Genomic DNA, 17,047 nt, shown 5'->3' with positions numbered 1-17,047 from the left:
TGTTTTCTCTCAAATGTGGATGCTTGCTTTCTATATTCATGGGTGTTTCATTTAGCATACCCATAGAGATCAGGACTCAGTAAGGGGCCATGGGGGGAATCTTGGCCTCCGGGCTAGAAAGGAAATGATCTCCACCAACATAGTCCATCATAGAACTGTACCCTTATAGTGTCCCAGACCATGAGCATTAGGAAGAACAGAGACTGTCTGGTCTCTGCTCACAGGTTGACCACAATCTCTTCAGTGGAAGGTAAACAGGACCTGGTGGTTTGGGGTGGGAAACCTGGCTCTCCATTGCTGAAAAGTATGAACCTTTGAAGGAAAGAATTAACATAGTTCTCAGAAAAGAACTCAAGGAAGCACCACCAGGAGGTTATTTCCTTCCCAAAAGTCCAGACAGTGCCTTAAAACTTGCTGAAAAAAAAAAAAAACAGAATTAGCAAAAATAATTAGCCATGGTTTGGACAGCCAGAGGTAGTTCTGTTTACAAGAGAGCGATGAATCACCCAGGCCACCTCACATTGTGACAAGGATCATACTGGAATCTGAAAGTAACACATTTTCTCAATTTATTTGGGGAGATATAAACCTCTTTCACGGTACCCAGGTCCAGAAGGAAAGGCGCCTCTAATATAAATTTGAGGTCTATGAAAAGGGCTAAAGAAACACGTCCTGGACTTCAAGTTGTTCTGTTTTCCCCCTAACATTAGCAATATTTTGTTTTGTTTTGTTTTGTTTTGTTTTGTTTACAAGACCCTGGGATTTCTGTTGGCTTTAGATCTGTATTTCTTTAAGGAACGGAGAGTTGAACATGTTTGTTTTGTGGCACTGGAGATGGAACCTGGGACCCCGGTGCATGCTGGGAAAATACTGTACTGCTGAGCACACATCCCCGCATAGTTCTGTATAATTCTAAACGATTGCCTTTGTTTCCCGCTAATCTAACTAGGTTATATTAAATATGCTTTAATAAATAAATAAACCTTTGGCTCGTTTGGAGTCGCTACTTTTTCTCCCTCAGGGAGGAGGATTCCTGTTTCCTCTTCCTCTGCCATCATGCATCACCCTCCTAAATAATGTCCCTTTCATCCTACCCTGAACTTGGCCTGGCCCTGCTTAGACATCACAACAGCTGCCGGCAGCACAGACTTCAGGAAAGGCAGCAGCCTCTGCCTCCCAGACCTACCAGAATCCACCCCCAGCCCCAGTGAATCTGAGCCGTCTGAGACGAAATGAGTTTGGGGTGATTACAAGGAACCACTGAATGCCATCCAGCGGTGGGGACCCCCCCACAAAGGTAGTTGCGTTGTCCACTTAAAATTCTTGAAAGCACTGAGAAGAGTAGCTTGGAAAGCGAGAGAAATGGACTTTAAAAGGTGATGTCAGGGCTTCACCATGTGTTCTTGGCTGGTCAGACTCAGGGTTAGGATTTGGAGGCGCTGTGGGAGTATCCGTTCACTACTCTGTCCTAATCCTCTCAAATCGCCCGGCTCTACAGCTGTTGGTGCACCAGATAAACTATTTGTTCAATTATTCTTGGCCGGGATGGGGCGGCAGGCCTCAAAGGCTATGAGCTTCATAATTCCGGCTACTTCAATCAGCCAGGCCCTCCCCGGGCTGCCCACGGGAGACAGAACCTGTTTGAAGCCAGGGCACTGGGTTCGTCTTCTTTCCACCCTTTTCATCTCCACGCAGACGGCGGGGCGCGGGCACCTCCCGATGGACCCCGGCAAGGAGCAGCATCAGCCATGGGCCCCGTGCCAATGCACAGAATCAAGGCGATAAAATAATTACGAATGAAAGGGAGATTAGTGAGCACTGAGGAGACAAATGCTTCCAAAATGGTTCTAGAAATCTCCTCGGCGTGCTCTCAAAGGGGACTTCGCTGCAGCTGCCATCTCCATGGCAATCGGGCAGCAGATGCTGCGGGGCCAAGAGCACTCTGGACACTTGTCAGAGCCACCCAACACCAGCCCGGGAAGGAGACGTAGGCCGGTCACCTTGGCATCACGGAATTGCGCCGGCCCTGAGCACAAACTTATTTTCCCCCATTTTTAGTGCCCCTCCCTTTCTCTTGGCCTCTGCAGAGTCCACTAATAAGTGGGTGACAACTGCTGAGAGACTGGTCCTGTCTGGCAGTTGCTCTGAGAAATACTCCAAGGGGGGATGAAGCCTCACGTGGCTAAAAAGTCCTTTGGGGCCAAGGTGTTCTCTTGCCAGTCCTACTCATTTTTTTCCTCAAAACTTTATTTTGGTGTCTTGTGAGATTGAGTCGATATTGACAAACAACTTGGGATAACTCCTCTTTCCGGCCCACTGTCTCCACCACCTTCCTCAGATCTCCTCTGATAAAGAAAATCTAAGCCGCAGCCATTGACAGTTGTCGAAGTGTGAGTTAACACAAGCTGTAGCAGGAACTCTAGGACAGGGAAGGAGGCCTCTCCACCTAATGGGACAGAAAGTCTGAAACGCGGCCGTGCATGGTCTATAGGCTATCTTTTCCAGGTACCTCCTCGATAGTACAAGCTAGGGGCAGGACATGTTTAGAACCAGCAGTTCTAATTATGCAACAAGTGGCCCAGACTGAAATAGTTAATTTGTTGGACAGTGAGATGCTGAGAAGCCCCACAACCCAAAATTCCAAAATATGCAATGCTCTATAATCTAAAAACCTGAACATCAACATGATGCCCCAAGTGGAAAACCCTACACCCGACCTCTTGTGTTCTCGTCAGGAAGTCCCAGCATCCACCTGCAAAGAATGCTTCAACTGTGTGAACTATGCTGACACAGCGATATTACAGAAATACAGGAGAGCAGATACTGAAAATGAGTAGAAAAATCTACCTTCCACTGCACTGCGTTCAAGCAGCTCAGAGTCTAGCTGAGGGGTGTTGAAAGAGCAACATCAGGAGTACCGCAGAGAGTTCAACAAAAATAAAATAAAAATAAAAATAAAAAAAAGAGGTGGGAACAACCACCAAGTGCCCAGGTAGGTCTCTCCGGCTGTGACCTCCACTGAGACTGAACGTGCCTGTGTGCATTTTTGCAAAGAAAGCTTCAAAGTTCTCGTGCAAGTTTCAAGTGGATCTGAATCAAAACTGAGAGAAACAACAGGCTTAAAGTGAGAAAAGGGCAGAGAGAGCCAAAGGGAATGCACAGGCTGGACGACTAACCGTTTGCAGACACAGCTCAGAGCACACCCGCTCCCTGGGGAGACCTAGGGCTGCCAAGGTCTGAGGCTTTGTGTCTGGGTCAGCGACTTTCTCCAGCTTCCTTTCAAAGTAGCCAACTTTCAGACAGAACGATACCCAGAATCCCGAGAGCCAAATCTCAGTCAAAACGAGCGCGGTCTGAGCAGAGCAGGTTGACTTCGTGCTATCTTTCCTCAAGATCTGCAGCTTCAATATCCTACACTGGATTGGAAGTCTCCTGTGGACAGAGCTTAAATTCCCTGCCTAGACATTTGTGAGCCTGAGGTAACAATGGGTTTCCTCATTTTTTATATCCTCCTCGGTAAGATTGTGAACTAGTCACGGCCACCCACCCACCCTTGCTTCAGGTGCTGTTGGGAACGTATTTTCTTCAGGAAGAACTTGACCGTGGCCTTTCTGGATCAAAAACCTGCACAAGTCTCTCACGAGATCAGAGTCAGAGCTCCAAAGCCTTCACAAGATTTTCATACTCCTTCCCTCTCCTACGTTACAAAGAGGCAGACAATGACTGTGGTGGAACTCTCTAGTAGTATAGGCCTCCCAGACATCACCCAGGGGAACTCTGTAGTAGTATAGCTCTCCATATGTCCTGCAGAAGGCTCTCCAGTAATGTAGCCTCCCACACATCATCCAGGAGGACTCTTTAGTTGTATAGCTAGCTCCCCATAAGTCACACAGGAGACTCTTCAATGGTGGATACGCATATGTTGCTCACAGCACTTCTTGGGGTGTAGTGACTTTGAAACACCCATCCTCTCGAAGGTAACTCCAGTAAACTCATTGGTTCAGTAAGCTGGGCTTTCTTTAGTCAGTTCTTTTTTTAATCTGCCAGTACCCTCCTATCTGGGGCAAATAGATGTTTCTTTACATCTCCCTAGCAAAGTCCTGAAACAGCTATCATCCTTGGCTCCTGTCCCTCCTTCACTTTCTCATTGAAATCACCTGCTTGCTTGTCAAGATGTCCCTTTCAAAATCTGCTGACTCAGAACTGCCAAGTACGAGGTCCTATCCAGGAAACTTCCCTAAGCTCTCAGATCAAGCCATCAAGTAGGGATCCCACAGAGACTCTGTGTTAGGTCCATATTGCACCAGTGAGGCCAAAACCTACAATGGGCATCTAAATTCACTCTGCATTGCTTGAGCCCACTTCAAAGCTAATGACAGATCTAGGAGAAGAAAATTCCAGGACTGTGTGTTTATAGGTCTGGGGTGCAAGCCCTGGAGCAGTTTCCCCAAGACTGAAACACTCAATCTAAAAGAGTTCTAAAAGCAAGTTCTTTAAGACAAAAGGTAAACATCTCAAAACAGCCTCAGGAAGTCCCTGAAACTGAACAGATTCACTACCCCTACCTGGATAGACAAATATTAAAGACTACTGAGAGTCACTCTCAGCTAATTCCAGCCCTACCTGGAAGAAGCAGAGACCAAATCAACTTTTGAGAAAAGACTAAGAGCAGAGGGTCTTCTTGGAAGAGGCTCAGATCAGTTGAGGCACCTGGAAAGGGCCCTCTCCAACCTGTTGAGCTGCCTGTACAGTGTGCTCCAGGTTCCCAGCTTTTGTGAGCTGTCTCCTCTAGGCTGGTATATGTATAGTGCCTTGTACTTCATAGACTTCTGAGGGGAGACATAGACCTCCAGCTCAGAGAAGTGGAGTTTACTGACCCAAACTCAAGTCCTCTGCAGCTATGGTACAGAAGAGCCGCTGCAGACTTGGGGAAGGGAAGTCATCCCACATTTGCTTTGGGAATATTTACTTAGTGGTGGCCTAAGCTTGCACATGATCTACCTAGGAGACACGCCCTGGAGCTCAATGGTAGAAGTCGTGCTTCCCATATTGACACAGAAGTAAAAGCAGGCCAGGGAGTAACCGTTGTCAGGGTGGAAGAGTCATGTCTGTTCTCCACATTCTGCCACCTTTCGGTGGCCAGCTTTTTCACGACGCCTTCCCTCTCCAGCTGCCCGCCCTGCTCTAATGGCGCTGACGTACCATGGCATGCCTCAGCCTACCTCCTTCTTTAGGTTAAGCATTTGGCCTCTGGCTCCGCGTCTTATTACAAATCCTTGAGAACAGAGACCACACCTCATCTTGGTGAGTATCTCCCTGGGTGGACTTCCATATACCAGCGAGTGCTCTGGAGATGACTAGAAACTGTATTAAAGGCTGGAAGAGGACAGGCCTAAATGCCAAAGGCCGTTGGAAGCATCTTAGCCATTCATCTCATTTCACAGGCGTCTTTTGAGGCGACCTGCGTTACAAAAGCGGTGATTTAACTGCGGGCACAAAGTGAACTTCTTAATGTCATGCCTCAGCCAACCAAAAGTCAAAGCCAGGATTTGAACCCAGGAAGTTCCCAGCCCATGCTCTGCCATGTGTCCTACTGCTGAGGCGGGAAAGCTGTGTGAATAGGAAGATGGAACGAGGACAGAGAAACAGAGGGAAAGAACATGTACGCTAACTTTTTAAAAAGAAAAAAAATAAGACACTCTTTACCCAACCGGATTCTCATGACCCAGCAGCCTGCAGTGTCTCACACTCTCCCTCCTCTCCGAGGCGCCCATGCCGCTGCATGAATTGGAAATGGGTCTGAGACGGATAGAAAGTGTGCGCATGCGCCAATGGAGATTCTCCCCAGAACAGAAAGCCTGAACTTTTGAATTGTTGAAGTGGACCCCCAGGCAAGTGGTGAACCCTCTGTGACCTAGGCAAACTAAGCACCCCACTTAAGTATCCCACTGTCCGTGAGCGTCCCTTCTCACTGAAAGCTTGTTTTGACATTCTGCAATGTTAACTTAGAAGAAGATATTTGAGGTACCAGAGTCTCGGACCTGCCAATGCAGCCCAAGCCACCTGAATCCACCACTCTGCAAGAATTAACCTGTGAGCAGATGTGGCCGAATGAATCCATAATCCCAGCACTGGGGCGGGTAAAGCGGGAGGGTCATGAGTTCAAGGCAAGCCTGGACCATATAAAAAGACCCTGTCTCCAGACAAAGAAAGGTAGAAGAAAAAAAAGGAGGGGGGGGCAGAGAATTTGCAACACAGAATCCCGGAAGAACTTCCAGTGGGAAAAGGAGGGACAGTTTTATTAAATAACAAGTGTGTGTGTGTGTGTGTGTGTGTGTGTGTGTGTGTGTGTGTGTGTACACGTGTGTGTGTACACGTGTGTGTGTGTACACGTGTGTGTGTGTGTGTGTGTGTGTGTGTGTGTGTGTGTACACGTGTGTGCCCAATGGAAAGGCATCAGACCAATTGCTTTATTCTGATAAGATGTCAATACAGGTCAAAAATATAAAATGATGTGAGTTTTTATCCTCCCTCCACCCACTCAGCATATACCTGGGGAGTGTGTCTGTTGTATGCTAGGTTCTCTTCTTCAGGTTGTGTCCTGAAGACAAGCTTGAAAGTGAGTAAGCCCCTGGGGAAAAAAGAGAATTTACAGGTAGATCTAGCCAGACGACGGAAATAATTGCATAGACACATGGGACCAATGTCTACAAAGCAACTTTGAGGTGAAGGCGTATATCTATATGTACACTCCAACGGTGCAGTGCAGTACAAAGGTATTCTCAACAAACTTGAAAAGTCGGCTTTCCTGCCCACACTCCATGACTGAGAAGCAGCCCCAGTGAGCACTGTACCTACCTGCCAGTACTGGGCTCTTCTCCCTCTATATCCCTCTATATATCTGTTGTCAGGGCCCAACCCACTTCAAAAGCTGTCAGAGAGTGAGTCTGTGACTGTTGTGTGCTCTTCCTTCCTGCCTTTCTTTTATCTCCGGTAAGGCACATTCTAGAAGGAAACCCTATCATGTGTATACACGTCCACCCAAAAGACGCTCTGCTATATGATGTAACCATGGGGGTGACAGTGGAGCTCTGTGACTCTGCTTACAGAAGGCGCCAGCAGGTATAAGGCTGTAGACAGTTACAGAAGGTGGGTAAGTGCTGGACATCTGTCCTCCTGAAATGCCTAAGTTTTCAAGATGTGGCCTGTGATCTCATCTTGGTGTTTGTATCACACACACACACACACACACACACACACACACACACACACACACACACACACGAATAACAAGCATAAGGAAACTTGGGGAGATGGTGGACGTGACACTAACCTTGACTATGGGGATGGTTCATACGTAACAAATGTCCAAACTCACAGAACTACGTGCATTAAGCGTGTGACATTTTTTATATTAGTAACACAGCAACAAGCCTATTTAAACAGTAGCATTTCCATAGCCTCTTCTCCATTCTGCAACCCTTCTCTAGAGTCCAAACGGACTCACTCTGACCCAGTTCACGTCTGTTCATGTTTGAAGAATTTTCCTCTCTTCTCTCCTGACCTTGAGAAATGAGCTTCCCAGTCAAAACCCTGTGGAGGTAAACAGAGGGCCTCTTGGATACTCCCTTGCTCCTAGCCAGAGTGACTTGAAGAAGAGGGATACTGTCAGCCTGTCTCCACCCAGGCCCGGAGGACGGTTTTAGGGGAAAGGTCCTGAACTTTATGTTTCGTTTCACAGGCTTCCAGAGTCCACTGAAGCCAGTGCAGCCTACACCTCACTGAGGTAAGTGGATTCATGCAAGCTATGACTTTCTATTGCTAACTTACTCCACTTAGCATAATGTTTCCCACGTTCATCTATCTAAACAATGAGAACAATTCATGCTAGCCCTGGATGGCGAGTTCAGAGACTGCATCTTGCACCTCAGCTGCAGCCTTGTGCTGACAGACAACTCCCAGGGTGGAGCAGGGACGCCCCCGTTGATCATTGTGCTTAGCTCCTTTCGGAACGCCCTTCGTGCCTGCTTCTCCAAGGTCTGGCACCCTCTCTCACCTCTGAGAATGGAAAAAGACTAAGAAGCTAGGATATGATACCATTGTGAAAAGATCTTGAACTGGGGTGTGTAGGATCAAAGACATACCTCAGAGGACCAGGGGGATGGAGGAAGAGAGGGCTCTTCGCACTGACGACTGCAGAAGAGCCAAGCACCGGCTGTAGGAAGTGCCTCATGGACTAATCCTACGCGCTTAGAAACATAGCTGTTTAGAGTTCCGGGAGATGAAGCTGAGCGTCCCTGTACAGAACACACCGGCTTTCATTTCTTGGTCAGTCAGGATCTGACAACTAATTATCCAGGCGCAACAAGCGCCCCCTGGTGGCCATGGAAGGTGTTTCCCATTACAAAACTATGGAAACAGCACCATCTACAGTTCACAAAAATGCTGCCTCGCCAGCAAAGTTCAATTTGGTCTCTCATTAGGTACTTGTGAAAATAAAACACAACTCTTTAATAATGTGTGTTCCCTGTCGTAGTGAGGCATGAACGTCGGGCCTCGTGTGGCCACGAACAAAGCGTGGATTCTTAAGTTAAATGACTGAAATCTGGTTTTAGGAAAGTTAATACCGCAAAACTTGGTGGTGGTGGTGGTGGTGGGGTGTTGTTTGTTTGTTCGTTTTATCTGTAAAGAAGGTTTGTTTTCTTTCAGCACCGAACAAATGTTTAAATAAAATAATGCGCATAAGATAAAATCAAATGTGCATTAAGTTAGAGGGTAGATGTAAGAAATAGGCCTTAAATTACAACAAAAAATTCTCCTAGAAATTGGGGAAGGGGCATTGTTGAAGTTGTGAACTTTTTCTGAAGCAGGTTTGTCAAATGATAAATAAGAACTCTGTGAGGTATTTTTTTTTAAGTAGCCTTTCCACTCTCTACAATGATTGACCCTTCTCCAAAAGACAATCTACCCAGTGGGCGTAAAGGCCTCGAAACAAACTTCTGCCAATAGAGTCTCCACAACATGGACTGAGTGTCTGCCCTGCGCTAGACGGCCCAGAAGTGCTCGTTTCGGTGTCATGGGGAGCTCTAAAGCCCCACCAGAAACGGTTTGGTCAAGGGTGTGGGAACGTCTTTTTTTTTTTTAAGATTTTTTTTTTTTTGGTTCTTTTTTTTCGGAGCTGGGGACCGAACCCAGGGCCTTGCGCTTCCTAGGTAAGCACTCTACCACTGAGCTAAATCCCCAGCCCCAAGATTTATTTATTTTTTATAGATGAGTACACTGTAGCTGTCTTCAAACGCACCAGGATAGGGCATCAGATCCCATTACAGATGGTTGTGCGCCACCATGTGGTTGCTGGGATTTGAACTCAGGACCTCTGGAAGATCAGTCAGTGCTCTTAACTGCTGAGCCATCTCTCCAGCTCTGAGAACATCTTCTTTTATACTTTCTCAGGCACTGTTGAGATTGGTCAGAAAATCTCAACACTGGGAAGTGTGTGCTCCTTATCCAGAGAAGGTTTTGTGATATATAGCAAAAGGGGGCAAACAGCCAAGAAGAGCACAATTGGAGTGAGTGTGGAATTGAACCGGGGGAGGCCGGGGGAGGGGAGTTCAGACTAAAATTGTAAATGCTGCATTGTCATAATGGTCCGGAACAATGGTTCTCAACCTTCCCAACCCTTCAACTCTTTAATACAGTTCATCATTTTGTGGTGGCCCCAACCATTAAATTATTTTTTTTCTATTCTTTTTTTTCGGAGCTGGGGACCGAACCCAGGGCCTTGCGCTTGCTAGGCAAGCGCTCTACCACTGAGCCAAATCCCCAACCCCATTAAATTATTTTTGTTGCTATTTCATAACTCTAAGTTAGCTGTTATAACCATGATGTAAAAATATCTGTGTTTTCCAGTCGTTGGGAGGGTCACAAACCACAGGCTGAGAACTGCTGTTCTAGGACAAGATCTTCCTTATGGTGGTAGAAATCAGCACAGCTGGGGGTCGGGGGGCAAGTACAGAGGGGCACTAGAAGTGTGTATGGAGGTGGGGTTGAAACTGGCCTGAATCCTGGCCTGGATGTTGGCCACACAGAAGTAAACAGTCCAGGTTTTCCTGAGCCCATTAGACCTTCTGAAATCAGGTTTTTACAATTCCAAGACATTTGCAAGTTGGTTCAAGTCAGAGTTGTAGAATCGCCATATATTTACACCACAGAGACTGACAAATGCTATCAAAGGAGGGCTTCTTCATCCCACCAGAGAGCCAAATATTTAATATAAATGTACACAATTCTCAGTACACTCATCAAAGCTACCTATGACACACGATGTATTGTATACCGCCGTATGAAAACTGTATCTCAAATAATTATACCTCAAAAGCACGTCTCTTGCTTTCAAAGTTTGCAGAATACAGCTGGGCACCCAGTACTGAGCAGTTACTTAAAAGAGAGATTGAAGCAGCCATTTCTGAAACAGAAAACTAAAACCTAAGAAGTGTTGAAGGATGACACTCAGAGACTGTCCTGGATAGTTTGCTGTCAACTTGACACAACACTGTAGTTCTCTGAGAAAGGGGGACCACACCTGAGAAAATGCCTCCTGAAGACTGGGTTATATGCAAGCCTGTAGGCACTTCAGTGATCGATTGCCAACCTACTGTGAGTGATGCTACCCCTAGGCAGGTGGCCCTGGGGTACGTAATAAAGCAGACTGAACAAGCACCATGGAGACCCATTCCTCCCTGGTTTGTGCTTCATTTCCTGCCTCCAGGTTCTTACCTTGAATTCCTGCCTTGAGTTCCTTCAATGATGGACTCCAATATGGAACTATACTCTGAAATAGATCCTTCCCTTCCCAGGTTGGCAATAGAAATATTAAGATAAAGACAGCCTTCTGCCCACTTTACTGAAGACCCCAGGACCCATCCCCAGCACTGAATTGTCTTTTTGTCCAGCCAAAGGTAGCTGAAGCAACAGAACAAATCAAACACAGAGGCTCCCCACACCCATAGAGTGCCACAGCACTGGTGCTTAAGAGCTGTGAATTCTGACACAGACCATGAAAAAGGTTCCCCTAGGGCTCCTGGAAACGCAGCTTAAAGACTTCAGATTGGCTCGAGACTCTTAGAGAGAACAGGGTGTAAAAGACAGTGACCACCTGGTGACAGTGGTAGGATGTCACCTGAATAGACGGAATTACAGATCACCATGTCCCTCACGTTCACTCCCTATACTTGTCTGCCATCTTGTCAAAAGCTCCAAACAGCTATTCCCAAGTCCTCCCAGACTATGCTGATCTTTAAAAAGCAAGTCTAATCTTCATCTTCATTCGATGTGTGTAGACGTCTGCTTGCATCTTGCACTATGTGCATGAAATGCCAGCAAGAGGCCAGAGAGAGCCCCAGATCCCTGAGACTTGAGTTACAAAGCATTTTGTGAGCTACCATGTGGGTGTTGGGAATCAAACCCAGGTCCTCTGAAACAGCAACCAGTGCTCTTAGCTACAGAGCCATCCCTCCGACCCCAAGAAAATGCCCAGTAAACAACATATCAAAACACCATTAATACTCCCAATAACCCACACCTTTGTCTACTCCTCCCCTGCCTCTCCCTCGCCTCTCACCTAGTGTATATTCCTTCGCTCATCACCCCCTAACCCCAGGGCTTCACTCCAACCTGTGCTTGCCTCCCCATCCTTTCTCCTCCTTCCTCCAGGGTTCCCTGCACCAACACCGAGTACCCAGCAGAAACAACTCAGGTCTTGGGCCCTCTAAACTCCTGCAACTCAACCCCCAAAGCCCCTGAAAGACCCAGGTCTTGTGTGTTTAGCCTGGAATACGTGTGAAAATTAGGAAACTAGTAATGAGCTGGTGGGAGTATGTTTGGAGAGTAGGGATAGTAGATTACAGGTGAGGTGGGAGCAAGAGGAGGGGAATGTTGGGGACAGGAAGGTTCAAGCAGGTGGTGAAGTGGTGGGAATCGAGGAACAGGGGGGTAAGGGAAGACGTAGGCAAAATGAAGGGTTTGTGAAGAGGCTACCTGGAAATCTGTCATCCAACTGAAGCTGATAGTGGAACACGTGATATGAAAGACTTGGGGGTAGAGAATACTGGGAGGTAAGGTTTAAGTGAAGGTGACAGGTGAGTGAGGGAGGTAAAGGGTAGGGGGTGGGTTAACCAATACTAAGGATATAGGAAGAAACCTTGTGAGACTCCACAGGTTCGCAAGCTGAACTATTTTTAAAGGAGTTTGAAGGGAGGTCTCACACACGTGTGAACAGTGCTGTCCCCAGAAGACATGGCTATTCAGTGAGAATCTCAGTACCATGCACAGGTTCTACCTGCTTGAGTTGTTGGCATTGCCTGTGTTTGCCCAGCATAACTACTGGCTAGTGAGGCTATTACTAAAGACATCACCCACTTCAAAGAAAAAAAAAATCAATCTTGAACTGGCCAGGAAAACCCTCTCCTGGCTGGCCTGCTTTTATAGTGATGGACAGACAGACAGGCTTCATGGGAGAGGAAAGATGTCAGTGACTTTACCCAGCACTGGATCCTTCGAGCTATAACAATGACTTGTCAGTAGAGATGTTCTACTGGTTCAATGTGACATGACCGTTTATGGTGACAACCACCTGCTTTCTTGATGGATTTTGAGGCCCACTCCATGGGAGGGGATTCAGGCCTGATATTGCAAACATGGTTGAAATCTATGACTGGGGAAGTTACAGGTTCTAGGAGGGACATCTACTGGTGTTGTTTTGCTAAATGATAGTGTTGTCACACCGTCTTCTGTCCATGGACTTGTACTGCTCTCAACCTTGGTGGGAGGGCGCTCTTAGTGCACAGGATAGGGGTTAGTGTAGAGACTCTTAACTGTTCAGTGTCGAGACTAAGCTATTTCAAGTACTCAGCCTTGGAATAAGATGAGAACAACCCTATCAGCTCTGCTCCCTGCAGGCTCAGAGAATGTCTAGGGAAAGAGAGCAGAAAGAAAGTAAAGGATGGAGGCTTAGGAGGAGTGCTGAGACAGGCTCGCCTCTGCACACAGCATGGCTACTCCATGAACTCACAGCTGAGGTGACTCCCCACACAAGACCTCCACAAGATCAAAGGAGCTAAAACGTCCATTGTGGGGGTGACTGGATAAATGGCTCAGCAGTTACCATCACTGGCTGCTATCTCAGAGGACCTGGGTTCAATCCCCAGCCCCTACATGGCAGCTCACCGCCATCGGTAACTTCCTTCTACGGGGTCAGATACTCTTTGTGGGCAGGCATCAGGCGTGTGCCAGGTTACCTGCATGCAAAATGTCCAAGTAAAATTAAAATAAATGAATAGGGGTTGGTGAGATGGCTCAGTGGTTAAGAAGACCTGAAGAAGACCTTAAGAAGTTCCTAGCACATGGGATGAAAGGCTCACAACCACCTGCAACTCTAGCTCCAGGGGACCTGACACCCTCTTCTGGCTGTCACAGGTACACACACACACACACACACACACACACACACACACACACACACACACTTTTAAAAATCTAAATAGATTTAAAAAAAAAAAAGACATGAAGTTTGAAGGAAGGTGTTAGGGGAGAGGGGGCTGGAGGAACAGAGGGTGGATATGCCCAATGCATACATATGCACATTATATATGTGTATGAAATTTAAAGAAAAAAACAAAAAACCTTTTACAAGTCTCTCCTGCTGTACAGAGGGAGGCACACCAGAACTTCTTATTGCCGTTGTTTGTACCCACTCACCAGCTCACCATCCCTCCTCATCCCTTCCTGGACCCCACTCTATCAGCCACCTGAACCACCATTCACCTCTCAACCTCTATAAGGTGAACGTTTTTAGGTGTCACACAAGAGTGGGCATCATAGCCTTTCACCATAAGCATCGCTTAACGCAGTGACCCAGGGTTTAGATGACAGGTCGTCATTCTTTCAGGGTGAATAGCATCTCCCTGTGTATAATCTACCACCTTTTCTCTATCCATTCATCAGCTTATGTGTAGTCACAGAATGGGAGAAAACAGAGTAGACATCTGACAAGGAATTGTTAATCCTGAGATTCGAGGGAGAAAAATCCATTTCACTAATTCAGGCCAAATTTGAAGCAAGCCCAAATCTTAAAAAAAACAAAAAAAACAAAAAAACAAAAAAACCACCAAGAGATGGACTTTGGTCAAGACCACCCCCTGGAAATTCCAGCAGAGTGGCCTTGAGACACGTGTTGTGGAGGCTTTCATGGACAAAACTCATAGGCCACCGTACTTTCCCATGAGGCTTTGTTACTTTTTTAAGAACTACAACTCCCAGCAGTCCAGAAAGTTGTCGGGTTCTTTGGTGAGGCTTACAGGTTAATTTGGGGGAATTGCAGAATTAATGTCTTGAATATAAAGAATTGTACATACACGATATTAGAAAAATAAATGATGGGTGCTCTGGGAGGGAATGTAAGATGGCGGAACAGCAACGCGGTACTGTGGCAGCAGCGGCAGCAGTGGCGGTGACCACTGAGCATGTTTGGCTCAAGATGCCGAATATCAAAATCTTCAGTGGGAACTCCCACCAGAACTTAAACCAGAAAATTGCTGACCGCCTGGGCCTGGAGCTGGGCAAGGTAGTGACTAAGAAATTCAGCAACCAGGAGACCTGTGTGGAAATTGAGGAAAGCGTTCGTGGAGAAGACATCTACATTGTTCAGAGTGGGTGTGGTGAGAAAAATGACAATCTGATGGGGCTTTTGATCAAAATAAATGCTTACAAGATTGCTTCAGCCAGCCGGACTACTGCAGTCATCCCACCCTTCCCTTATGCTCGCCAAGGTAAGAAGGCTAAGAGTTGGGCTCCCATCTCAGCTAAGCTATGCAAATATGCTATCTGTAGCAGGTGTGGATCGTATCATCACCATGGATCTACATGCATCTCAAATGCAGGGTTTCTTTGATAGAGCAGTGGACAATTTACATGCAGAGCCAGGTGTCCTAAAGTGGATACAGGAGAACATATCTGAGTGGAAAAACTGTACTCTTGTCTCATCTGACGCTGGTGGAGCCAAGAGAGTGACCTCCATGGCAGACCGACTGAATGTGGATTTTGCTTTGATTCACAAGGAACGGAAGAAGGCCAAGGAGGTGGACCGCACAGTTCTGGTAGGAGATGTGAAGGATCGTGTGGCTATGCTTGTGGATGACCTGGCTGACACTTGTGGTACAACCTGTCATGCTGCTGACAAACTTCTGTCAGCTGGAGCTACCAGAGTTTATACTATCTTGACGCTCGGAATCTTTTCTGGCCCAGCCATTTCTCTCATCAACAGTGAATGCTTTGTAGCAGTAGTAGTTCGCAATACCATACCTCAGGAGGACAGGATGGAACGTTGCTCCAAACGGCAGGTGACTGGCATCTCTATGATCCTTGCAGAAGCCATCAGGAGAACCCACAACCGATAATCTGTCTCCTACCTGGTCAGCCATGCCCCTCTATAATATTATAGCTTCTGAAGCATTTAGAAAATAAAACCACCCCCACCCCCTTGTTTTTCTTGGTATTGGTGAGCTCAGCAGAAGACCCAGCCTGCTCCATAATAGCTTTGTACATCCCACATTAGCTATATTAAAATTTGTCCTACATTGGATAAAGACGGATGGCTAGTAACTGCTAGGATGCCCTACCTGCATTGTTTTATCCCGTCTTTCTTGTTTATTTTGTGAACCTTGCAGCTTTAAGTTGAGTTCGGCTGTTGAAAGATGTATAGACTGTTAAGAGAGTATTCCGTAAGGTCCTTAGGACGGGATTGACAGAGCTCATACTCCATTACATGTGAATGCTTTGGGGGTTTCTTCATTCAGAATAACAGTCACAAAGTCAGCCCATGTGCGATACATTTTCAGAGGTCTATGCTACACTGTAGCAAGAACCCTGAGCATCCTTAAACATAGTTCAGTTGTTGAGTGCCCTGTAAGGCAGGGGCAGGTAGCGCAATACAGTAATAAATTTGGGGGAGGAAGAAGCCTGATCCATAGCCATTTGTTTAACTTATAGCTTGGATCTTCTACAGCTGTTCCTTTCCAGTTGGCTTCACCTTCAGCCGTCTTCTCTTTTCCTGGTCAAATATCTTGGACTTGGTGATCATTGTAACAAAATCTTCTGTAAGACAGACTTGCTTCTTGCTATGTTCTTTTTTTTTTTTTTTTCGGAGCTGGGGACCGAACCCAGGGCCTTGCGCTTCCTAGGCAAGCGCTCTACCACTGAGCTAAATCCCCAACCCTTGCTTCTTGCTATGTAACTGCTAACATTCACATCAGGTAACAGCACAATCTTCCTTAGCCTCTGAGTGGTGGGTTTTAGGTGGTGTCGTAGTGCCTTTTGATTAATTTAAGTATTTAATTTTCATCTTCCTTGGATCCATTTGGCCTCTCTCTTTTTTTTCCCCTGGAGCTGAAGACTGAACCCAGGGCCTTGCGCTTGCTAGGCAAGCGCTCTACCACTGAGCTAAATCCCCAACCCCCCCCCCCATTTGTCCTGTCAATTGAACATTTTCTGCTAAACAATTTGATCTTATTGTCCTGTGTAGAAGAAACTTAATAAAATATCTGTCATGTGAGCAAAAAGAAAAAGAAATGACAGATAGATAGAGTGATGATAGATGGATCGATGGATGGATAGACAGACAGATACAGTCTGATAGTATAACAAAGTAGATCATAAATAGATGTTTCTCAAAAGAAGGCATACAGATGGCAGATATGTGGAAAAAAACGTTCAACATCATCAATCATCAGAGTTGTGTAAATCATAGTGAGATAACACCTGGCTCCCATAAGTCACTATCAGTGTGGAGATGCCTTAACGAATTAGACATAGGAACATTTTTCCATTTGTTTTGTTTTGGTTTGGTTTGGGTTGGGTTGGGTTGGGTTGGGTTGGGTTGGGTTGGGTTGGGTTTGGGCTACTGGGATTTTCTGTGTAACAGAGTCCTGGCTGTCCTGGACTTGATTTGTAGACCAGGCTGGCCTCGAACTCACAGAGATCTGCCTTTAATCTC

The 17,047-nt window shown here is 46.4% G+C and overlaps 1 protein-coding gene and 1 pseudogene across 5 annotated transcripts in view; one reads left to right on the top strand and one right to left on the bottom strand.

Moving 5' to 3' along the window:
• The window catches only part of LOC148004012 (uncharacterized), a 39,710-nt gene that overhangs the window by 18,119 nt on the left and 4,544 nt on the right, over nt 1-17,047 (bottom strand). For 3 of the 5 annotated variants that reach the window (XR_015627117.1, XR_015627119.1, XR_015627120.1), the window contains exon 2: nt 6,553-6,631. The exons of 1 other annotated variant lie outside the window; for it this stretch is intronic. Coding sequence is in view for 1 of the 4 variants with exons in the window: in XM_087564012.1 (XP_087420138.1) it covers nt 6,553-6,631; nt 8,145-8,233 (168 nt within the window). In the remaining 3 variants the exon portion in view is untranslated. Of the gene's footprint in view, nt 1-6,552; nt 6,632-8,144; nt 8,343-17,047 lie in introns of those variants that run through there. One more of the 5 variants, XM_087564012.1, reaches the window with a different exon arrangement.
• On the top strand, nt 14,375-15,560 carry Prps1-ps1 (phosphoribosyl pyrophosphate synthetase 1, pseudogene 1; annotated as a pseudogene).

This window comes from Rattus norvegicus, chromosome 8 (assembly GCF_021556685.1).
Source record: "Rattus norvegicus strain SHRSP/BbbUtx chromosome 8, alternate assembly SHRSP_T2T, whole genome shotgun sequence".
Classification (NCBI taxonomy): domain Eukaryota; kingdom Metazoa; phylum Chordata; class Mammalia; order Rodentia; family Muridae; genus Rattus; species Rattus norvegicus.
The sequence above is the reverse complement of the archived record's forward strand: the minus strand, read 5'-3'. Positions and strand labels throughout refer to the sequence as shown.